Raw genomic sequence first — 23,397 nt, 5'->3', positions numbered from 1 at the left:
TCCAGATTATCCAATCAACCTGCATCCAACATTCCCTTGCCTTTCAGGACCCCAGCCTTCCCCAGGAGGAGTGATATTAAAGGTCATTAAGGTCAGCCTCACGTGATCCACGTGTCTTCCTCCAGAAACAGTCTCATCGGCCTCTGTCTGAAGGAACTGCAAGGTCAAAGAAATGCTGCCCCACAAGGCAGCCTGTTCCAAGTAAAACAACTGTTAACCTGCATTTGATTATGATGGTGGCAAGACCGTGAGCTAATTCGGAGCATGCATGATTAATGGAAGGAAGTTCCAAGATCAGATTAGTATTCCACTTCCCCTCTCGGAAGGCAGGCTATCTCAGCAAGACATAAACTCTTTTGCTTTCACCTCCTACTAGGAGGCAACGTCTTCTTTTCCTACTAGTTGATGAAATTTTCAGCCCTCTTTTAATTAAAAAAATAGATATAATTATCAATCAAAACAAATATTGATAAACTGCATTTATATTATCTCGCACTTGTACCATAGGCAGAAATTCTTCATTAATTCAGAGTAAGTGACGGTAAGGGCAGTATGATAAATGAGTTCTAAATAAATTCATTTGCACCGATTCAGAATCCTTTAAAAATAAGCCTCCTTCTTTTCAAAGGGCATATGATAACCAAGGCTCTGTTAAAATATTTACCATCCAACTGAATTCGAGAGTTCTTTAAAAAGCTCAGAAGTAAGTTTGTCTTATTTGTTTTTAAATTAGGTGTTTGAAATTTTCAACTTATTATTTTTTAATGATTTTTAATTTATTTTTGAGAGAGAAAAAGTGTGAGCAGGGGAGGGACAAAGAGAAAGAGACACAGAATCTGAAGCAGGCCCCTGGCTCTGAGCTGACAGCACAGAGCCCGATACGGGGCTTGAACCCACTTACAGTGAGATTATGACCTGAGCCAAAGTCGGATGCTTAACCAACTCAGCCACCCAGGCACCCCAAAACTAAGGTTGTTTTAAAATTAGCTTATTAACTGTTTCTATCTATAAGGATAATTTACACTCTACGTTTAAAAATATGATCTCTGTGGGGCACCTGGGTGGCTCAGTCTGGTTAAGCATCTGACTTAAGCACAGGTCATGATCTCGGGGTTTACGAGTTCAAGTCCTGCTTCAGGTGAGCCCGCTTCTCTCTCTCTCCCTCTCTCTCGCTCTTACTGTCTCTCGTGGGATTCTCCTCCTCTCCCTCTCTCTCTGCCCCTCACTCACTTGTGCCCCCTCTCTCTCAAAAAAAAAAAAAGGAAAAAATGATCTGAGTATTATTTATCTCAATAATTACATTTGAAAGGAAGCCTTTAGTTGCTAAATGAATGTAAATGAAAGATCAAATCCTCAGACTCTCTGGTCTTCATGTCACTCAAAGATTTTGCTGATTTAACTCCCCTTCTGATTCTGGGCAGTTCCATGAGAAGGAGAGGACACCGAGGTTTCCAGATGAGCTACTGAGCTACCGTAAGGCCGCCTATCTGCACGAGGCTGGGGGAAATCCCCAGGAGGCATCCACACCTTCTCTCTCAGGACCCAAGGGCTGAGCAGACAACTTAATGCACACCCCCCCCCCCACCCCGCCCCAGTGGCAAGGAGTCATGTGCTGGTGTTACCTTGTGGAAATAATCAGTGGCTTCTGCCATTTCTGAAAAATTGGTCTGAGAAAGTCCGGCTTCACCCAGAACTTTAATCTTCTCTTGAATCATGGGCCTATTGGGGAGAAATGAGCTGCAGTGACTACAAGCTGCACAGAACCAGCAGACTGATTAAAAGGAGACCACCCTCCTTGATTTTATAGGACTGAGGCATGCTGTTTCACTTCTTTGCAGCTCTCAAGGCACAAATACCCATCCAAAAATATTTCCCTCCTCTCAGCTGTGAACCAATTTAGGGCTCATATCATGAGGTTCAAAGTTCTATTGGAAGATGTAGAGGAAATAAATGTCTCATTAAAACAAAATTCTGGGGGCACCTGGGTGACTCAGTTGGTTAAGCATCCAACTTCAGCTCAGGTCATGATCTCGCAGTTTGTCAGTTCGAGCCCCACATCAGGCTCTGTGCTGACAGCTCAGAGCCTGGAGCCTGCTTCAGATTCTGTGTCTCCCTCTCTCTCTGCTCCCCCCCTTTTGTGCTCTGTCTCTTTCTCTTGAGAAATAAACATTAAAAAAAATTTTTTTAAACAAAATTCTGAACCTGGTGCTCTTATGAGATGCCCAGTTAACAAATCCACAAATCCAAAGAATTAGGAAGCAGGGACCGCCTACACATATGGCAAAGGTAAGACTCTGTAGTCATAAGGCTGGAAACAGAGTAGTAGAAACTAACGAGATAATCAAAAAAGTTAGCATTTGGCAGGGGTAAACAGCATTGGGAAGGAGCATTTCGGGATTTTTTGCTTGGTTAACAGACCTGAGCCCCAGCGTTGCGAATTTTACCCCAGCTCTGCTGAGAAAGCACCTCCTGGCCCAGAGTGAGCCACTCTCTCCGATGGTCAGCAGCACCGCTGGAAGATGGCCTTAGTGTACCAACACGTGGCGTAAAGGGGCACAGGGGGATATCACTGTGTGTCTCAGCAGTGCTTTCATGGCTGGGACACAGTGTCTTACAAGCAAACCTGCACCTACACTTCATCACAATCGGCTCCCCCCACCTTGGTCAGACCAGTGGGAAAGGAGCCACATCGCCTTATTCCTCATGCACCCAGCAAGCTGTGAGTGAAGGCTGAGAAGGAGGCCCGGCATAGTTATGGTGGAAGCGGGAGGGCATCGTTCCTGGGCCTTCTGCACGGGTCCCTGAAGACACCAGCAAGAGCAGGGGCAGTTAGGAAGGAAAATACATCATTGCTATCAGCCCCACTCAACCCCAGGGGCTGGCCATACCAGAGGTAGTCGTCAGCTGTGCCTTTCGCCACGAGGTAATGGATGCTCACGGAGCTGGACTGTCCGATTCGGTGCACCCGGTCCTCAGCTTGGAGCAGCACCTGTGAGACCCGGGGATGAGGACGGAAGCGGGCGGCCCCCTGCCCCCGAGCCCACCACACCCTTCCTCCTCAAAGGACTTCACTCCATGACCCAAGGCAGCAGGCCAGAGAGCCTCTACCTTCAAACAAGCTGTCATCCAACTAAAGAGAAAACCAAACAAAAATGCTGGCTGGGAGAACTAGAATCTGTGGCCGGACAGCTGCGAATGGACCTCTGGTACTGGGCACAGCACTAGGTGCCATGAGGGAACGAGCAGTGAGCACGAGGCCGCACTGAAGGGCACATGAAGGAAGCCTGGCACACTTCCATTCTTCTCGCAGTGAAAGAAACCATTACCTTCTAAATAAACGAACACATCGCAACCAAGGGAGAGTCCATATATGATTAGGGGTAGGGCGATTTTTTTAATATGGTGGTAAGCACTACAATAAATAACAAAACCCAAGAGCATTGTTTCTATTATACAAGGCCTCAGCCTCGAAGCCCATCCATCATGAAGCAGGGCCCTTCGTGTGGCCAGTGACCCATATCTGCTGTCACAGCTCTCAGCTGATCAGATAAGGCCAGTGGGCACAAGGACCACGTTCAGGGAACACTCACACCGGTCGCCTGTCGTGGCCCCATCGGCTAAGCAGCTCACAGTGATGGTTAATAGAAGGGACCCAGGCTGGAAAGCCAGAGGCCTGGGCTGCGGCTGCTGCCGCCACAGGACCCCGTTCGGGTAGAGCTATGCACCTGAGCTACCTGTGCCCCAATTTCCTCACAGAGGGATGGATGCTAAGGTTCCTTCTAGCCTTCTAAAACTTCCATATTCCCATTGGCAAGACGGAGTAGATAATCCTAGTCCTTAGGAGGCTGTCGTGAAGACCTAACAAGCCAATCGATGTGCGAGGCTTCGTTCCTTTTACGATGGATGTGTGGGAAGTAGAAATGTGTCTACGAGGCCCCACAGGGACAGACGGAAGAGTAACTGGCGCTAGGGACAGCTGACAGCTACAGGGAACCTTGTCTGCCCAGACTGACACTCGCTCCTACTGCCCCACGGCCACGAGCGCGCCCGGGGAGCTCAGGTCGCGTGCGTCCCTTACCCCTGGATTCCAGAACAGCTCGGCGAACACCACCAGGTCAGCCGAGGAGAAGGTGAGGCCCATGCTGGCGGCAGTGATGGACAGCACGGCCACGGCGTGACTCTCGAACAGCTGGAACTGCTGGCACAGGTCGTCCCGGTCTGCTGAGGAGGTGGAGCCGTCGATGCGGACGTGCTGCACGTGCTGCAGGGACAGGGGCGGGGAGCAGGGCGGGCTCTTTTCACTGGCATCACCCCTAAGATCATCCAGCGTGTTGCAGGTGGTGGTAGCTCTTTCCTGTTTTATTACTGAGTCCTACTCCGTAGTGTGGACATGCCACAGTTTTGCCATTCACCTCTGGAGGGAACCTGGGTCGGCTCCAGTGTGGGGCTACTACACCTGTGTGTTCGTGTGCCGTGAACACCTGCACACGTGTTTCCGTGAACACACGCGCTTTCGCTCCTCTGAGGTTAAGTGCCCAGGGGCCAACCGCTGGGCCACACGGTCCTTGCTTGTCCAGTTTAGCTTTATTGGCTTTTAAGGGGCATTTTTTTCTAACGATAAACATTACAAAAAAATTCAGATATCAGTCCTATTACCGACCTATTTTTTCCAGTCACTCTTTTCTCAACGTGTATGATAATCTTTTAAACACAACGTTTTATATCCTGCTTTTTTCTAATAAACATATTGTAAATAAACTAAACTATTAAAGTTTTCTAAAACGCAACTTATAATGTCCATATTTTGTTACGTGGCAACAGTATAATTTATCTGTTCGTGTGTTCCTTCACATTTGGCGGATTCTTAATTTTTACTACAAAAAGGATGGGTCGGCGAATGTCCACCAACAACAGGTGAATGGATAATAACCATGGTATATGCATATGATGGAATATTACTCAGCAATAAGAAGGAATGAACTGCTCATACCTGTAATACCAGATAGGAATCTCAAAATATGTTGAGAGAAATCAAATTAAAAGAGTGCACACTGTATTATTCCACATTTATATCATGCCCTAAAAATGCAAATTAATTTACAGTGACAGAGAGCAGCCCTGTGGTGGCCTGGAGACAGGAGGGCAGGGAGAGACAGGAGAGATGACCAAGGGCACAAGGAAATTCCTGGGGCCAACAGACACATTGACTATCTTGATTCTTACCAAGCTGCACACTTTACATGTAGTTTATTCCACATCAGTTATAGCTCTATAAGGCTATTTCTAATATAAAATTTTCTAATAGAAAGAATTTCTAATAAAAATCTCTAAAACATTTTTAAAGGATGGGTTAAAATAAATCTGTTCATGGTTCTTTGCCCATATTTGGTTATTTCCTTAGACTGTACTACTGAAAATCAAAGTACTTGGGCAAAAGGGAGAGATTTAGTTTAAGGATCCTGATATTATCGCAGAATCGCTTTCCAGTAAGTAACGAATGAGGATGTCCAGCTCACTGCACCGTTATCAAAAGTGAGCGCTGCATGTTTAAAAAAAAATTTGTTTTTAATGCTTATTTATTTTTGAGACAATGCGAGAGACAGAGTGCAAGCAGCGGAGGGGCAGACAGAGGGAGACACAGAATCTGAAGCGGGCTCCAGGCTCTGAGCTGTCAGCCCAGAACCCAACACGGGGCTGGAACTCACGAGCCGTGAGATCATGACCTGAGCCGTAGTCGGACGCTTAACCGACTGAGCCACTCAGGCACCCTGAGCACCGCACGTTTTTAAAACCTCTGCTGATGTGATTGGTTTTCATTTCTTTGATTATGAGTGGAGTTGAATTTTTTCATATCTCAGGTTCTTTTTAAACGGTCCTCTGATCTCCACAAAGTTAAGAAGCACAGGGGCGCCTGGGTGGCTCAGTCGGTTAAGCGTCCGACTTCGGCTCAGGTCACAATCTCGCGGTCCGTGACTTCGAGCCCCACATCAGGCTCTGGGCTGATGGCTCAGAGCCTGGAGCCTGCTTGCGATTCTGTGTCTCCCTCTCTCTCTGTCCCTCCCCAGTTCATGCTCTGTCTCTCTCTGTCCCAAAAATAAATAAACGTTAAAAAAATAAATAAATAAATAAAATAAAATAAAATAAAAAAAGAAGCACAGATCTACACTATTATTTTTTATAGTTGAATGGACTATCATTTAGCAGTATGCCTACTGATGAACATTTAGGTCTCTATTTGATATTATAAATAATATCACAAATCTTATGCATAAATCTTTGAAATCTTATACATAAATCTGACCAGTCCTAGAAGAGAAGCTGGGAAAAATTCGAGTGTGCATTAAGTTATTGCCAAATTGTCCCGCCAAAAGGTACCAAATGTACAAAAAAAAAAAAAAAAAAAAAAAAAAAAAGCCCTTGGTTTAACCACAGTGTCCATATTTTTAGGTAATTTAAATCAATCCTTTCCTTTGTGATTTCTTTCATTGTTTTTACATTTAGAAGGTCATTCTCCATCCAATGATTAGCTATACATTCATCTAGTTTCTTCTAATGCTTCATGGCTTTAATGAGCTTTGATTTGTCTGAAATTTAATAAACAGTGAAGTTGAGTTTCATTTAAGTGTTCCATCCAATTACTTAGCCAATTATCCAAACTTGATCTGTTGAATAAATTAAGCCAAATTTTTGATGACTCCTTGATAGTACACTATTTTTTTTTTTTTTTTTTTAATACTAAAGGGCTACTTAACTAAAGAGTTCTTAACACGAAAGAGGGCTCTCCATTCTATTCCACCCATCTGAACACCAGTTCTGGGACAAGCATGAGTTTTATAACAGATTTTAATATTTGGAGACACAAGTCTATTAACATTGTTCTTTTTCAACATTGTCTTAGCTATCTCTCCTCCTTATTTTTTGAGACTCTTTTAGCACAATAATATAAAGTTCCCTTAAAATACCCAACTGGAATTTTTATTAGGATTGAGTTAAACCTACAAATTCATTTGGGAAGGACCAGTTTTTTACAGCCTTGTGCTTTTTCAATAGAGCATGGCCCAAATCTCTCCAACTCTTCATTGGTTTCTACACTCTTCTTGGTGAGATTACTTTTAGGTACTTTATGCTTTTTTGTGCTGTGAACTTGAATATTTACTAATTAGTTATAGCTGGTACACAAAAAATCAATTTATTTAGTGTATTTATTTGGAATCTAGGCACTCTCCTAAACTCTTGTGCATTCTAATAATTTTCCAATTAGTTGGCTTGAGTCTCCTGAATATACTGACAGCTCTGATTTTTCCTTTCCAAGGATTATGGCTTTTAATTCTACTGCCTGGCTTCCTACATCACATCATATACAAAATTCAAACCCAGATGGATTAATGAACCACCTCTAAAATTTTCAGAAAAAAAATAATTGCAGGAGAAAAAATTTATGACTTTAAAAAGGAAACGATTTCTTAAGCATATCCTGTGTTGAATTTCGAAGGGGGCTCACCTTTCTCTCAAGCTCTTTAGTAAGTGCATCCAGAACCACCTTATGGTGTGCAAACACTAGAAACTTCTCTTTTCCACTTTCCAGTAGGTCCAGGACGTATTCACTGCATTTGACAATGACAGCACAATGAAGTAAACATATACTTATCCAGCTGAAATGACTTCACTGCATTTTTAGCAGACACCTTTGAGGCACCTGCTCTCTCCCCAGCCCTTTCCCTCCCTTTCTCTGGGAGCTGACCTCTCAGCTCTACTGCTCACACCAGGTCACCTGAACAGAAGAAGCAAAATTAGGAGCTGCAGGGAAGCCACCTTCTGCCATGTGCTGAAAGAGTTATTCCTTACTTTTACGTCATCTCCCGCACGCTAATAAATCAAAATAGTGTTATGTTTTATGTGTCTCTGATGATGTTGCTGAAACTTTCTTACTATCTGGGATCACAGAAGACAATTAACAGTTTCACTTTTTCTGCTCTACTATTGTTGTAATGTGTTTTCAATACAAATTGCAATGTCGTCTAAGATCTGAAAATGCCTAAGCGGGGGATTAAGGGATTCTTGACAGTAATCAAATTTCTGGAAGTGCAATATTGAAACGTAAGTATTAGTACTGAAGAGACGGTCGGGAAAAGCTCCCTAGTTCCCTCGCACATTAGACAGCAAGCTGCAAAGCCAACAGTTAAGTCAGTGGTAAGGGAATTTTTTTTCTGAGGCAAAGGAAGATGGAGTGAAGAACCATATTTGCATGCTCTTTATTCTCCCCTTGATTTACTTCTCTCTTACACAACTGTGTTTTTTCTTGACTTCCCACGCCCATCTTTAGCCATGGCCCTGAAGGAAGGCAGCTACCCTGGGGAGCTGTAGGGTGGGGGTGGTGTATCACCCAGTCAACAAACTCTTATGGCTTCCCTGGGATTAATGCCCTGCGGAGGGTTCACAATCCCAGGACAGGTCACTGTTCCCACAAGGGCAACTGGAAGGTGAGCCTCCTCGGACACAAACAGGACTCACTCTGCCTGAGGCCTTCCTCACACGTGGGTGTGTCTGGGCACAGAACAGACATTGCCCTCCATGGAGAAGGACAAATCTCAAAGGCTTCCTCTAAGCATCTAAGAATTATTTTCAAGCAACACTGGCCAACCAGGGAATGGATTTGAGTTTAATCTGTGAATAGTTGGTACTAATAGAATCTACTTTAATTAGTTTGAGAGACATAAAATTTGCCATGATATAAGCAAGAAAGTTTATTGCTACAGCATCAAAAAGTCACAAAGCCATACAATCAAGCTGGACAGCTCATTAACAACTATAGGTGTCAGTTTTCCTAATTCCTCTCTCTCCTCTGCATCTCAGACACGGCTTTGTATTTCTACCCTTCCCAAGTCCCTAAATCTGCCTACCATAATACCATTGGCTTTTGTATCAAAAGATGCCCATTAAAATGAAAACAGACAAACAACAGCAAAAAAGGGAAGAAAAACCATTAGCAGAGGAAATTGGGGTTTTAAGATTTATAATGTCATTTCCACTTACTAGTTGTATGACTCTGAGGCTCCGAGATATACATGAAATTTACTTAGTTTCTGCATTTTGAAAATGGGGCCAGTTTCACTTATTTGACTGATCTCACAAAGAGGCTCCAAGCATGAAAGGAGTTAACAGATGTCAAAACTGGCTGGAAACAATAAAGCACTACCCAAGTTACCGTGGAATTTTGAGAAAGTATGTACAAGGCAGGTAATAGACTGGATGTCTGTGCCCCCCCCCCCACCAAATCATGGTGAATGATAACCCCCAAGGTGATGTTACTGTGAGATGAGACCTTTGGGAGGTGATAAGGTCATAAGGATAGAGCTCTCATGAATGAAATTAATGATCTTATCAAAGAGACCCCAGAGAGCATCCTCACCCCTTCTGTCACGTGAGGACACAGCGAGAAGACAGCTGTCTGGGAGCCAGGAAGACGGCCCTTACCAGGCACCTCATGTGCCAGTGCCTTGATCTTGGACTTCTCAGCCTCTAGAGATGCGAGAAATACATCTCTGTTGTTCAAGCCACCCAATCTATGGCATTTTTGTTATGGCAGCCTAAACGGATGAAGACCAGATATCACCAAAGTTTATTTATGAGGTGGCTGAATGGCTAGATTTAAACTTTCTAAGAAAAATGGCTGGTTCTGTGGCTAGCACTCAAGAGACCCTGGATTTTGTAAGTCCCGAGCTGAGAGACTGAGGGAAAGGATCACACCCTTGCCATCTGTTATTCAGCAGCTCATGAGAGATGGGGTGGTGGGGGCAATTCAGATTAGTTTCTGAGAGATAAGTTTCCAGGTTGTAAAACCACATCTGGAGTTCATTAGTTTCCTCACAGGATCATAAATGAAAAGGGCAGTGCCCAGAGGCTGAAGGAGCGCCGGCCAACATTCAGCAGTCTTTTTGTGCAGAAACTTAGATTTGAATAATGCAGTGAACTCACTCCCTTACCGCATTTGGGGTGCAGAGGGAGAGGCTGGAGAGGCTGGGGTATCTGGAGGCTGAGTGAGAGGGTGAGGTAGGCTGTCTGTGTCTCAATTTATCCACAGATCTTGGTCCCCACAGCCAAGCTGGCACCGCTCAGCCCACACTAAGTTCATTTTCATTGTAATTAAATCACTTGGACCATTATCCTGCCAGAGCCTCACACGAATGTTAAACAATAAAAAATTAGGCAAACGCACGTCATGAGAATTGCCTCAAGTTTCTACCACAGTGAATATTTGAACATGAGTGGGTTTTTCCTTTCTTTAAGAAAAGCAGACAATTTTTCAAGTCAGTGAATACATTTAAGAATAGGAATTATGACTTCAGCCTTAGTTTATAAGGCAGAAGGAAAACTCAGTGTGACAGTGGCCACTTGCCTGTATCTTTTGAGCAAGCTTGGACAGTTTGTATGACAGCCTTTCTATGCAGGTAAAGAACAGCTGAAACTTCTGTCTTTGGAGAACCCCAGAGAATCCCCATATGAGGGAACCTTCTCGGTCTTCCATGAAACCCCTAATGTTTTTCTACAAGCAAGTGACCATAGTTTTCCTAATAAGGGAAAAAGCTCCCCTTAGTGTTTGGTCAACCCCTACCCTCCTTGTAAGTGCAGCAGCTCCACTGATGAGTGGTCAAGACAGGATCTCTCAAGGACCCCAAACTCATACTGGCACTGCTCCCGGGACAGGCCCGCTTCTGCCCTGTGGTGATGAGCCGTGCTGCCCTAAGCCTTGTACGGAAGCAGCAATAATTCTAATGCCTGATCACTTCATACAGAGCAATAAAACCATTCTGGCGGACTAAGGTAATAGGTGTTATCTTTCGAAAGACGAGGGAGAGACAGAGGGTGGGAGAGAGAAGTCAGCATGTGGGGGCCACTCACATGACACACGGGATTTTCGCTTCAGCTGTTCTACTGAAGAAGAGGAGGAGGGCTTCTTTTTGCTGCCGGTTCTGTGGAAACAGAAGACTAGGTTTAAAGTCTCCCACTCTGGGAACCCTGGGAGAAGCTGACATAATCATCACCGCTCTGAGCTTTACAGACTCGAATGCCAGTTATCGGAGCCAGGAGGCCCTGACTTTAGCCAAGCCATAGGAACTGTATAGACTCTACCGTGTCATTGGAAACGTGACATTACAGGAACCCGGTCATCTCCCAAGAACTGTTGTGAGTACAAAAGCCCCTGGAATGGGGCTTCACCCGCCGTCTGTGCCGAGCTCACACGAGTGGCTGAAATGCAGTCTTGCTAAGCTATTTAAGCTATTTACTACAGCCAGCGACTTCCATGCACCAGTGGCCCGTGCTGTTCTTGCCTCCCCCTTTCTCTTCTGCCACATCGTGTCCATACCTCAGTTTACTTCTTTTTTTTAAAAGGCTTTTATTTTAATTTTTTTTAATGTTTATTTTTATTTTTGAGAGAGAGAGAGAGACCAAGCATAAGCGGGGGAGGGGCAGAGAGAGAGGGAGACACAGAATCCGCAGTAGACTCCAGGCTCCGAGCTGTCAGCACAGAGCCCAACACGGGGCTCAAACTCATGACCTGAGCCAAAGTCGGATGTTTAACTGACTGAGCCACCCAGGCGCCCCTAACTAAGTTTAATTCTATCCAAGACTTACTCAATTGATTCCAACTGGCACCAATTAGCTTATTCTAGTATCATCTCAAAACCGTTATTCACGTGTTTTGGCCTGGCTCCCACATAAGGTGATTGACCTCCTAGGAGAAGAAACCATGTTTTCTTTATAGTTTGCATCTAAATAAATACTAACTGAGAATGCTAACACAGGAGATGCACACATAGTTTCACAATGTCACAAGATAACATTTTCTATCGCTCTGGGCCCCCAGGGAGGACACTCTTACCATCTTCGCTAGGGTGGCCCTCTCCTTCCACTAGCAAGGGTGGGATTACAGATGCCCTCAGTTTTTCTGTGCCTGGGCCCTGTGAGGCCGGTCACAGACACAATAGCGTCTTCACGGAACAAAGAAGTGACCCCACAGTAATAACACATATGGCCCTGAACTTGTGGATAACTCAGGAAAGCAGCCACAGCCAGGCTGTGGAGCCTGCTTGGGACTGTGTCTCCCTCGCTCTCTGCCCCTCCCCCGCTTGCTCTCTATTTCTCTAAATAAATAAAAATAAATAAACTTACAAAAATAAGTAAAATGTTACTCATTACATACATTATGTATATCTCTATATAAGTGTACATGTATATAATACATGTTTTAAAGCAAAATACACACACGTTTTATAGAAACACTACCAAATGATACCTTAAACAATGGGCACCACAACGGAGGAGGAGCTGCCTGGCCAAAACAGCTCCCCGGCTCTTAACAGCATCTTTCCTCTAGGACTTGATGAGAAGGAAGAAAGATAACCCAGAACCACAGGAAGCCAGGAGGCCACTGACAGTGCAGCGGAACCACCATCCCTCCTATGTTGTGACCGAGGCCCAACTGAACAATTCAAACTTCCCGGGAACTCTTACTGGAGACGCGACCCCGTGACAGTGTCTTAAACTCTTTCTCAGCTACAGACCCTGTTTAGACTCGGATGGAGCTAGCTCACTTCTGGCCAGTGAGCTCACAGACGTCCTGAAGTCCATTCATGTCCCCTCACAGGGTCCTTGCAGCAGGCCAGGCCCTCTCATATAACACGGTCCCTCACAGGATACACCAAGGGGACAGAGCCAGGCTTCCAGGTACTGACCGCACCTGCAGCGGGAGGGCCACAAGCAGACGGCACCCCGGTCGTCCTTGGTCCTGACATTCACTCCCACGCCCTTTGGACACCACCACCGCTCTCGTCAGGTCCTTCCCTCCCACCCACACTCGCTCACTCCGCACTGGCTAACAAGACAGGGAGAGGAAACGATGGACAAGTGGCGGGAAGCACTCTGGGAGACCTTGCCCATGTGAGATTTGCCGAGAGCTGATGAGGTGTGGGGAACAAACACCCAAGTTCACCGGGCACCTGTGATGTGCACCAAAGCCTTCAAAGTACGCACATCCAGGGGCGCCTGGGTGGCGCAGTCGGTTAAGCGTCCGACTTCAGCCAGGTCACGATCTCGCGGTCCGTGAGTTCGAGCCCCGCGTCAGGCTCTGGGCTGATGGCTCGGAGCCTGGAGCCTGTTTCCGATTCTGTGTCTCCCTCTCTCTCTGCCCCTCCCCCATTCATGCTCTGTCTCTCTCTGTCCCAAAAATAAATAAAAAACGTTGAAAAAAAAAATTAAAAAAAAAAAAAAAAACAAAGTACGCACATCCCTGAGTCGCGGTGACTTTCTCCTTCAAATCTACACTCACCATATAGTCCACATTCACAAATTCCTATGTAAGCTGCTATTACTTAGAATAGTGAGCTGAAATAACTCAAATGTCTGACTCAAAGTTATTAGCAAAATTATAACATGGGCATGGGGGAAATTTTATTTTATTTTATTATTTTTTAAAAATTTTTTTTTTTAACATTTATTTATTTTTGAGACAGAGAGAGACAGAGCATGAACGGGGGAGGGGCAGAGAGAGAGGGAGACACAGAATTGGAAGCAGGCTCCAGGCTCTGAGCCATCAGCCCAGAGCCCGACGCGGGGCTCGAACTCACGGACTCACAGACTGTGAGATCGTGACCTGAGTTGAAGTCGGACGCTTAACCGACTGAGCCACCCAGGCGCCCCAGGCATGGGGGAAATTTTAAAGGAACATTTAACAACATAGGAAAGTGTTCACAATGCGGTTTTGTAACCTGTATTCTCCGCTAGCTGATGGATGGTTACAGGGTATCCATTCTGCTTTTAAAATATGTTATTCATTTGGGGCACCTGCGTGGTTAAGATGGTTAAGCGTTTGACTTCGGCTTAGGTCATGATCTCGTGGTTCATGAGTTCAAGCCCCGCGTCGGGCTCTGCGCTGATGGCTCAGAGCCTGGAGCCTGCTTGGAATTCTGTCTCTTTCTCTCTCTCTCTCTGCCCCTCTCCCCAACCCTCTAAATAAATAAATAAGTAAATAAAAATAAACTTAAAAAACTATATATAAAATCTGTTACCCATATCTCTATATAATACATATTTTAAAGCAAAATATACACGTTTGATAAAAAACTACCCAAATGATATATGCCAACATTATATGATATTTTTAAAAGATGGGTGACTCTTTTTTATAGTATAAGAAACAATAAGTGTTTCTTATAAGTACTTTTATTTTTCAGATTCTAGGCAATAGATAGCTACTGTATTTTTAATGTAGGAGAAACCAATAGTTTTATCTTAACAAAAAAAAAAAAAAAACAGACCTTCCCCACACGAAGTAGACATAATACTGGTCCATGAATGATCTCACTTCGTTTGCCAGCTGTGGGCCAGGAAATTTTAAATAACCTGTATTCTCTGTTCTTGTGTCCTTGACTTGTACTAAATTAGATCCACTGGGGTTTTGAATTATTTTTTTAGGTTGGAATTTGAATGCATCGTCAAACAGCAGAAGGGTGAAGTAACACTGTCACCAGGAAGTCTGCACGGACTTGTCCCATTTTTCTGCCTAGTCCTGCTGATCAAAAAAATTACTATAGACAAAAGCTGATCAGAATTAGAGTCGGCTTTTCTTAGCCTGTGAAAAGATATCTATTATTTCAGCTGAAAATAAGACAAAGCTTTCGTCGTGCATTGTATTTCATAAATGGGCCACTTCCTCCAGATGGGAAGGTGTGAGGGAACAAAGAATCACTTCTTGACAGGTTAGCAGTGGAATGCACAACACTGCAGGGAAACTTGGGGCTACAAGGTAACTATCAAAATGGGAGGGCACCTTTCTGCAGATTCACAGGGCTTCCTCACTTGACTAAAACCATAAAACCACGATCCCCGAACATTTTATTTTGTTCAACTCAAGCTTTCACAGCCAGCCAGGGTTTGGAAGGCAGGTCAAAGGCCATCTGGTCCCACTCCTGGCTCCCCTTCCTGAATTACGTGAGGGTGCAGCCTCTGATCAGATCCACAGTGGACAGATGCACCACATCCATGGCTTTGGAGTAAGACAAGTTCTGGCGGTCCAAAGGGCAAAGCTCATGAATTCATGTTCTACTTGGATTTTCCATTATAAAAATGAATTGACATTAAAAAACACAAAAGGGAAGCAATTTTTCAGGGATCTGTCTTGTTATCGGAAAGAATCTAGTAACCAGCTTCAGCATAATGCTGAAGGTAATCTGTACCAACTCAATTTCTCTCATTTGGGGACAAACTTAATTTTTCTGAGATGCCAAGGAAACATGGCAACTCTAAGCACTGGACTGAGAAGAGCGCTGGGCTCCTTCTCTGCTGGATTCTTGAATTACGCTGCAATTTAGGCTTTCATAATCTGCAAAACCAGTGTTTAAGACCCTGGGAAGAAGGGCAGGGAGACGACAATCACACAACAGGAGGGACTCAGAGCCACTGACACTGTCCTTAGGCACTTTTCCTGCATGAGGTCTAGGAGACCAGTACTGGCTCCCCTTTTTAGGTAAGAAAATATCAAAATATGCCAAAGAATTTAGGGGATTTATATGGCCACCGGAAGTTATAAAAATACCCAACATTCCTGATTTCCATGGTTCAGCCTAGTCAATCTTACATTATCCCTGTAAACTCAGAGCTCAAACTTTCAGGTTACGTCTGAAATCAACTTTGGAAAGAGCCCCCTCACCTAATGTGAAGAACTACATAAGCTGGTGAAAAATTTTAAAAATGCTTTCAAATCTTGCTGCACTAAAAGTTAAAAATTCCCATACTTCTATTTATTTCTTTTCCTTTTTAGCGATATTGCACAATTTACAGTTGCCACTTGGCCACACTCAATGTGATGTTCCTCCTCAATTCAAATGCCCACTGACTGCTGTTCTCTGCCCGGTTTGGGAGGGGGCCAGGTACAGGCGAGGGGGTTTTCTAGGGAATTCCATGAAATACCGATAGGCTTACTTCTGTACACACAAGGAACTAAAATAATAGAATGTTTATACACATTCAGATCTTTGCATCTAAAACTATCATACATCTGAATTTTTCCCATTAATACTATATTTGTTGTACTTGGGCATTGGCTTTCTTGACGGAGTTCACTAGTGGGCAACCGTTAGTAAACATTAAAGATTTAAGAAAATTATAAGAAAAAGCTTAAACTGAGAAAAAGAATTTTCATTCATCGAATTTTTATCTCTAGACATCAGAAAAAGACCACCAACGCTGATTTTAGCAACAGAACACCTGCTTCTGCTCATGGTTCCACTGAAATACAATTTGAGAATGGCTGGTCTGTGTGTCCACATTGGTATAGGGGAACTTTGCTGGAAAACCCCACAGCAAAGACATTATGCCCACTCACTTCCTCCAGACCACCCAGATCATTAGATGCACGACAGCATAAATTAAATACAGCTTGATAGCTTACAGTGCCTCTTCCACCCTAGACTGTGTTTCTTAAAAGTTACCTGCTGGTCTTGCTCATAACATGGTAAAATAACACAAAAAAAACCCCACACATTCTGTCTCTCGTCATTCTTATTTATTTTGTGCTCTCCCAGAAGGCTGGGATCTCATCTAGATCTAAGTTTCTTTATACAAGGTAATAACAAGCCCAGATAATGCTTTATGATAATGTCAAAAAATGTCAATAACTGTTATTTTCTTGGCAATGAAAACTGCAAGGTTTTATCTCAAAAGGACAGAGATGGAGCTGGCGTAAATTACTTTATAGCACTTAGCACAGTATGACACTAAAGACAGATATGAAAGTGTTTTGAAAAGATGAAACCACCATAGTGGAAAGACCTTAAAATATAGGGGTAACAGGCTTGGTTATAGCCTCAGCTCTGCCACGGAGCAGCCACAAGCCTTTGGCCAAATCACAATCTCTGTGAGCCTTCGTTTCCCTTCCTGTAAAATGGGGATGCCAACTTCTTGCCAACCATGAATGACTGTAATAAGGATTAAGGGTTAAGAGGGTTTGAAAACTCCACTTTGTTATATAAATGTCAATTTGTTATTTTGACTAAAATAACATGTATTGTCAGAGTGTTAACACATATGTATCAGATACGCTTAGGACTAATTTCTTAACTGTTACTAGACTGAGTAACAGTTACTAGACTAAGGCATTCTCAAAATACACTAAACATAAATTCCAACTTTCTTTGAGGGATTCAGAATATATATCACCATTCTGCAGTTACCATGGGGTTTATTTTTATGACCATCTGTCAACAGTGATCTACACATGCATAAAACAGCAAATCAGTAAGAGGTTTTAGAAGCAGATTAGGTAGGCTGAGAAATGCCATGGGCTCACTGTCCTTGTCCAGAGGGGTGGGAAGAGATCATGGAAAGGCAAGCTCAGAGAACTCTGGGTACCCCCCGTAGAGCCCCTCCCAGGAAGGAACAGCTGTGGACACATCAACCCCTGAATCCCTGTCTGCAGCCCCAGACTCACAGTTTTCTCCTTGGTGGTCATTTCCTTGGCCGCGGCATCCAGGGCAGCTCTGGCCTTGGTGCTGATCCGGCCTGGGGCAATGACTACCATCTTGCGCTGCTTGGCTGGGAGCTGGGCAAGGACATCACTCTTGAGGCGTCGCAGCATGACCGCCTCTTCCAACAAGAGCTTTAGCTCTCCGAGGTTGGAGGAACCTGAATAATCCCATCCCCAGGGCTGCTGTGGAGAGAAACATACATCCAGTTAGGTTCTCCCAGGGTCAAGTTAACCAGGCTGTGACCTCAACATTCTCACAGCTTTCTCTTCCTATGGCTTTGTTCAGAGAACGTCAAGTGGCTCTAAAAGATGAATAAAACCTAATATAATACAAATGGGAACTAGGAATGAAAAGAGAAAAAGTAAGGAATGAAGTGAACTAAAAACACATATCCTGGTGTTCTACATGCTGAACTTTCTAGCAGCAAATGCAAGATGCCAAGAGGTCTGGTATCTATTACATTAAAAGACAAATAAGACACCCAGCTTGTCAAACAATTCCCATATTCTAAATAAACAAATCATCTTCCCTAGGGCTTCTCCTAGAGTTCACTGCACAACATAACAAATCATATTATCAGTAATACCTTTATTTGATGGGATGCACTGGGATTTAAGAAGCTGTTGTCCTTAGTATGGGCTACACCAACACAACCAAGTGCAGTGACATGAACGCAGGGTGTTGCTGCTGCTGGTGGGAATTGAAGGAAGGAACCCAGAGCACAGGATTGTACCAGTGTGGCTGAAACCAGAGGTGGGTTTTAGGGTTCACAGGCAGTCCTTCATAAAATCGGTTTCTTCACTTAGCAACTCATGAGAGGCAATGAGCAAGAATATCTATTCCCTGTCACATAGCTAGGTAAGATGCTGCAATGAAAACCTTATTCTTCACTAACAATCTTACTCGAAATAAGAACTGATGTCTATAGTCCTGCAGAAAATCAGGGAACCAGGGTGTTTGCTGCCTTATGTTTCCAGCTGCTTATCTCTTCTCCTGTCTCAGCCTCCCCAGGGCCATGAACCACCTCGAGTAGAAGCTAGGCTTGTTCATTCTTGAGGGCCAGTGGACCTAGTCTCTCATCGTGGGGATATGGCAGGTGTCCTATAAACCTATGCTACATAGAGAAGAGGAAGAGATGGTCAAAGGCAAAGTAAAATGATCAAAAACTGCGTCTTCTTTTAAAAAATATCCTGAAATCAACTGGAAGTTTCAGCAAATGCCTTCATGCTATGCATAGGGTCAAAAATGAGCTCAGCATGGGGCATTCTCTTCAGTGGCTTCTCTCAGTGTAAGAAGCTGGCCACAACAACAACAAAACAGCTCTGGCCTACTGGCTGCATTAAATAAACATCATGCTGACACAAGTGGATACCATAATTAATGTGGATGTCATGCTCCTAAGTGCTACTATGTCAGCTTTTAATCTTATAGGCTAAAACCCAATAATACTGGGGCGCCTGGGTGGCTTGGTCGGTTGGGCGTCCGACTTCAGCTCAGGTCATGATCTCATGGCCCGTGAGTTCGAGTCCTACGTCGGGCTCTGTGCTGACCGCTCAGAGCCTGCAGCCTGTTTCAGATTCTGTGTCTCCCTCTCTCTCTGCCCCTCCCCTGTTCATGCTCTGTCTCTCTCTGTCTCAAAAATAAATAAATGTTAAAAAAAAAAATTTAAAACCCAATAATACTAAAGGTTTAAAATTTAGAATATTCACAATCCAACAAGCTTTTATTGAAAAGTTACCATGTAGCAGGCACTGGGCTAGGTGAAGGAAGGAAAGGCACTGTCTATGTTTGTTTTCTTGACTGGTGGTGGTGGGGGGGGGTGCAATGAAGAGAGAAAGGATGAATGAGGATGGCATGAAGACTGGGGAGATGGTGGACAGAGAGAGACTGGGGACATAGGAAGGGGCAGTTTGGGGGCAAAGGCAATGGATTCTGTCTTCAGCCCCTATCATCACTAGGTAAACATTCCACTATGGGCCCAGATGGCCGAGGAAGCGAAGGTCCTTCTCAGAAAGTGGGTCATTTACAAATAGGACAGAAGTACAAATCACTCGTGAAGAGTTTTGTGGGACCATGACAACTGTGTGGAATCTAATCTGGATTGATCCTGGGGAAAGTGCATTACAGATTTCGTTAAAGAAGTGTATCGCTTTAAATACATTCAATAACAGAAATTTCCTGCCTCAATAAGCAGCTAAAAATGGTTTGCAATTAACTTTGCAAAGCACTACAATTTACATTATAAGCACTGTGTTTGAACGTAAGTGGGTATTTTTAAAGTACTTGAAAAGTTTTTTGAAAGAGCATTTAAAAAATAAGGCAGACAGTCTTATTTACATCACAAACTTGCATAGCAAGGCTTTTTCTCAAGACGGCATGAGGCATGCACGCAGAAGGAGTAAGCTGCAGCCATTTCTCCAATGTGTCAGCATCTTCGATGCAAATAGTGGCTCAGTATAGTTGTCATTTGACCACAAAACAGGAATCCTTAAGGTCTGAAACAATGAGGTCCTAGAGACTGGTTGGAGCCTTTGCAGCAGGGGCCCCACCCCCAAGAAAGAAGTCAGGGGAGGCTCAGGATGTGGCTTCAAGGTTCACGAAGTTACAAAGTTACAGCAGAACAGCTGGGGGAAAGGAGAAGTGACCTACAGTTGAGAGAGGGGACCTGAGTCTGCCATTCTCATTCAGGGCCGTGTGGACCCTCGTGGGAACAGAGGTGAGGAGTTGAGGAGTCTGACTTTGCCAGATGAAGGATTGCTGTTGAAGGATAAATTCATTGCCCTGGCCACAGTTTCAAAAACAGAGATTAGAAGGAAAAATTGATGAATCTTCCCTCTGGTTTTCAGATTGTGGAAGTTCCGGAGCCTGGATCAGAGGGAGCTACTAGGGGCGCAGGAAGAAGACGCCAGCCAGCCCCACTCCCATCCCAACGGCCAGAGAGGTCGCCGGCCGGGACTTCCGCTTCCATCCCCCTCGGCCAACCAAGGCCATGGCACGCGAGCTAACAGAGGAGCTGCATCCCATGGGGGGGTCTGGAGAGGGTGAAGAAGGCACCAGAGCCAAGAAGGAGGAGCCCAAACCCAGAAGAAAACAGCTCAGTGCATAAGGAAAAAAATGAACACCTAAGCAAACAAGAGGCTGATTTTCTGGGTCATCCCTTCTTGGGTTATTTTTGGGGAAGAATATGGGAAACGTGCCCAGGCTTTGGCCAAGCTGGTTATGGCTGCCTGACACTGAGAGGCCCCCCCAGCTCAGGAAACATGCTGAGCCCACCGTAGAGGGAGGCACAGCTGTAGACAAGGAGAGAAACAAGGCTCAGTTAGGAGCCTCCTCTGCTGAGGAGGACAGTGTCCTGTGCTCAGCTGGCTTGATCAGACTGATGCACACTGAGGGATTCAACGGCCCATCAGGAGGAATGCAGGATTGGTAAATCATGTAAACATTTAAAAAAAAATGCCAATTTTCTCGTTTACAAAAGTAATCCATTTCTTGTACATTATTTTGTGTACGTCATCTTCCAATCATATAGGAAAGAGAGGTGCAGGGGAGAGGGGAGGGGAGAGACAGGGATAAAGAGAGGGAGAGAGAGAACAAATTATGGGGAAAATTTTGCATCCTACTTTTTTCCCCACTCTTGTATTTCCCCATGTCATTAAATAGACATTTTTTTCCAGTTAAAAAAAAAATCGAGGTTTTAGAAATCAAGATTTTGGGGCGCCTCGGTGGCTCAGTCGGTTGAGTGTCTGACTCTTGGTTTTGGCTTAGGTCATGATCTCACGGTTCATGAGTTCAAGTCCCGCATCAGGCTCCGAGGTGACAGTGCACTACCTCCTTGGGATTCTGTCTCTCCCTCACTCTCTGCCCCTCCCCCATGCACACAGGTGTGTGCCATGAGCTCTTTCTCTCTCAAAATAAATAAACCTAAAACAAAAAATCAAGACTTTGACTGCAATGGCATTCGTGTTCACAAGGCTCTCTCTGACACGTTTGGAGACTGAAGCTGTGCAGATTGTAGCTCCAGAGGAACCTGCTCCACTGGCACTGTGTTCATAGAGAATCTGTAGCTCAGAGGCTTCTAGCCTCCTGAGCAGGCACAATTCACTGTCATGAGTCAACATTTTGACTGACGAGAGCCCACCAAGGCAGCACCAGATCACACTCTCCACTCCACCCATTTCGATGTCTCTGTGGTCTTTTTTGCACAGAGCATATGGGCCAGGGCCTCACCCCTGGCTCGCCTAGGTGCCCTTCTCAGAGTTCTGTGCACCTACGCATCAGCCACCGGTCCCTTTATTGGGAAACACCACCCTGGAATCACAAGCATTACAACTAGGAGGGACTGTTCTTATCTTATCCTTGAGGACACTCGAAGGTCAGAGTTAGGGGCAAAGCAGGACTAAAATCTGGGTCCGGCTCCCTGGCCAGTGTGCCTCTGATCGTAACCAAGGCCAAAGAGAAGGAACACAAAGGAGGTCTCAAAATCAGGGTAAGGAATGGGTGGGGGAGAGGGGAGGGGAGAATAAATACCTGCTTGGCATCACAGTAGCGAAGTCCAAATGCATGAAACTGAGGGAAGAAAGTTGGCCTGACCCCAATGATCTGGGTGTAGAGCTCTGCGGGCCGGGACATGGCTGGTGTGCCAGACAGCAGGATCACCCTCTTGGCAACCTAGAAAACAAACAGCCAGAGGGATTGAGAGTGCACAGAGGAGCACATAGGGAATATCCCAAATGCCCCACTGGGATAGGAGCTGGATGCCCCAGAGACAGCAAAATCCCCTGGAATGTAGCGGGAGCATTTCTCACTTCCTGGGCACTCTGACTGCAGCAGTTATCCAGTTTACTGCTCTCAGAACCCAAGGAGATCTGGATTCTGAAGACACTGCAGGCTGGCCTACACCTGGGAACTCTAAGCAAAGGTACCGTGGCCAGAGAAGAAGAACACACAAGTTCCACAAGCCTCACGGTGTGACCCACGGAAGCAGGTGGATGCCACTTCCTAGGCTGCCTTTGGGACAGCCCTGTCCCCCTGTATCAGGACCTAGCACATTATCCTGAATTCTACCTCTTCTGTCTCCCTCACTAGATTGCAAGCATCTGAAGATCAGGGCTGTGTCCACCTTTATCTTCTGTTGCACAGTACCTGGCACAAAGCAAGTGATCTATAAATACTCGATGCACGCTGAAAAATACTCAGCTAGCCAGTAACCAAGGGAAGACAGAAGAAACTCAAAGAATTCAGTATTGGAAGTGGAAGCTGGGGAGAGACCACCAGGTCTGACCTTTTTCCAGAGGGGATCTCTGATCTCTGACATCCAAGTTGAACTTCTGATCAGATAATGACACTGAGGACAGGAGGAAGAGTCAGGGGTGGCCTGTGCGTAAGCCTCTAACTGATTTTCTTTGGAGGAAAAAAAGGCTGTCGCTAACCCAGCGACACAATGCCTTGAGCCCAGAGAGTCCTGATTTAGCCTATTTTTCAGTTAAAAAGGACTTTAAAAAGTGGGACCTGGGTCCATTGACCCTAAACCCAGCCCAGGTCTGCAGCAGCCTGCTTGGCAGTGGGTAGGACAGAAATAAATGGTCTACGCCAACGATGAGCTCCAAGTTCCCCACCATCCTGACACCAACCTGACCCAAAGGTGATCAAACCGAAATGTACCACGTCGTATTAAGATGGGAAAGAGGGGAGAACAGAAAAGGAGACACTCGCTGCTATATTAGGGGAGGGAACGGCCAAAAATTACTGGAGGTAAAATCCATTTCAGCTCTGGGAAGGAAGCCTACCACGGAGCTCAGTTGTCTAGAAACACCTTGTTAACCACTGTAACCTTGAGTTAACAACAGGAATGTAAGGCAATCGCACGCAGTAAATC

The 23,397-nt window shown here is 44.9% G+C and overlaps 1 protein-coding gene across 4 annotated transcripts in view; it reads right to left on the bottom strand.

Annotated features, from left to right (window-relative positions):
- Positions 1-23,397, bottom strand: part of SMARCAL1 (SNF2 related chromatin remodeling annealing helicase 1) — a 54,647-nt gene that overhangs the window by 1,534 nt on the left and 29,716 nt on the right. For all 4 annotated transcript variants that reach the window (XM_086719583.1, XM_086719584.1, XM_086719582.1 and 1 more), the window contains 7 exons: positions 22,050-22,190; positions 17,486-17,704; positions 10,900-10,970; positions 7,502-7,604; positions 4,079-4,261; positions 2,889-2,989; positions 1,623-1,719 (listed from right to left, as the gene is read on the bottom strand). In XM_086719583.1, the coding sequence (XP_086575709.1) occupies positions 1,623-1,719; positions 2,889-2,989; positions 4,079-4,261; positions 7,502-7,604; positions 10,900-10,970; positions 17,486-17,704; positions 22,050-22,190 (915 nt within the window). The remainder of the gene's footprint in view (positions 1-1,622; positions 1,720-2,888; positions 2,990-4,078; positions 4,262-7,501; positions 7,605-10,899; positions 10,971-17,485; positions 17,705-22,049; positions 22,191-23,397) is intronic.

The sequence above is a fragment of the Puma concolor genome, chromosome C1, assembly GCF_028749965.1.
Source record: "Puma concolor isolate L17-30 chromosome C1, mPumCon1.1.hap2, whole genome shotgun sequence".
Taxonomy (NCBI): Eukaryota; Metazoa; Chordata; class Mammalia; order Carnivora; family Felidae; genus Puma; species Puma concolor.
Note: the sequence above shows the minus strand (reverse complement) of the source record. Positions and strands in the feature narration are given on the sequence as shown.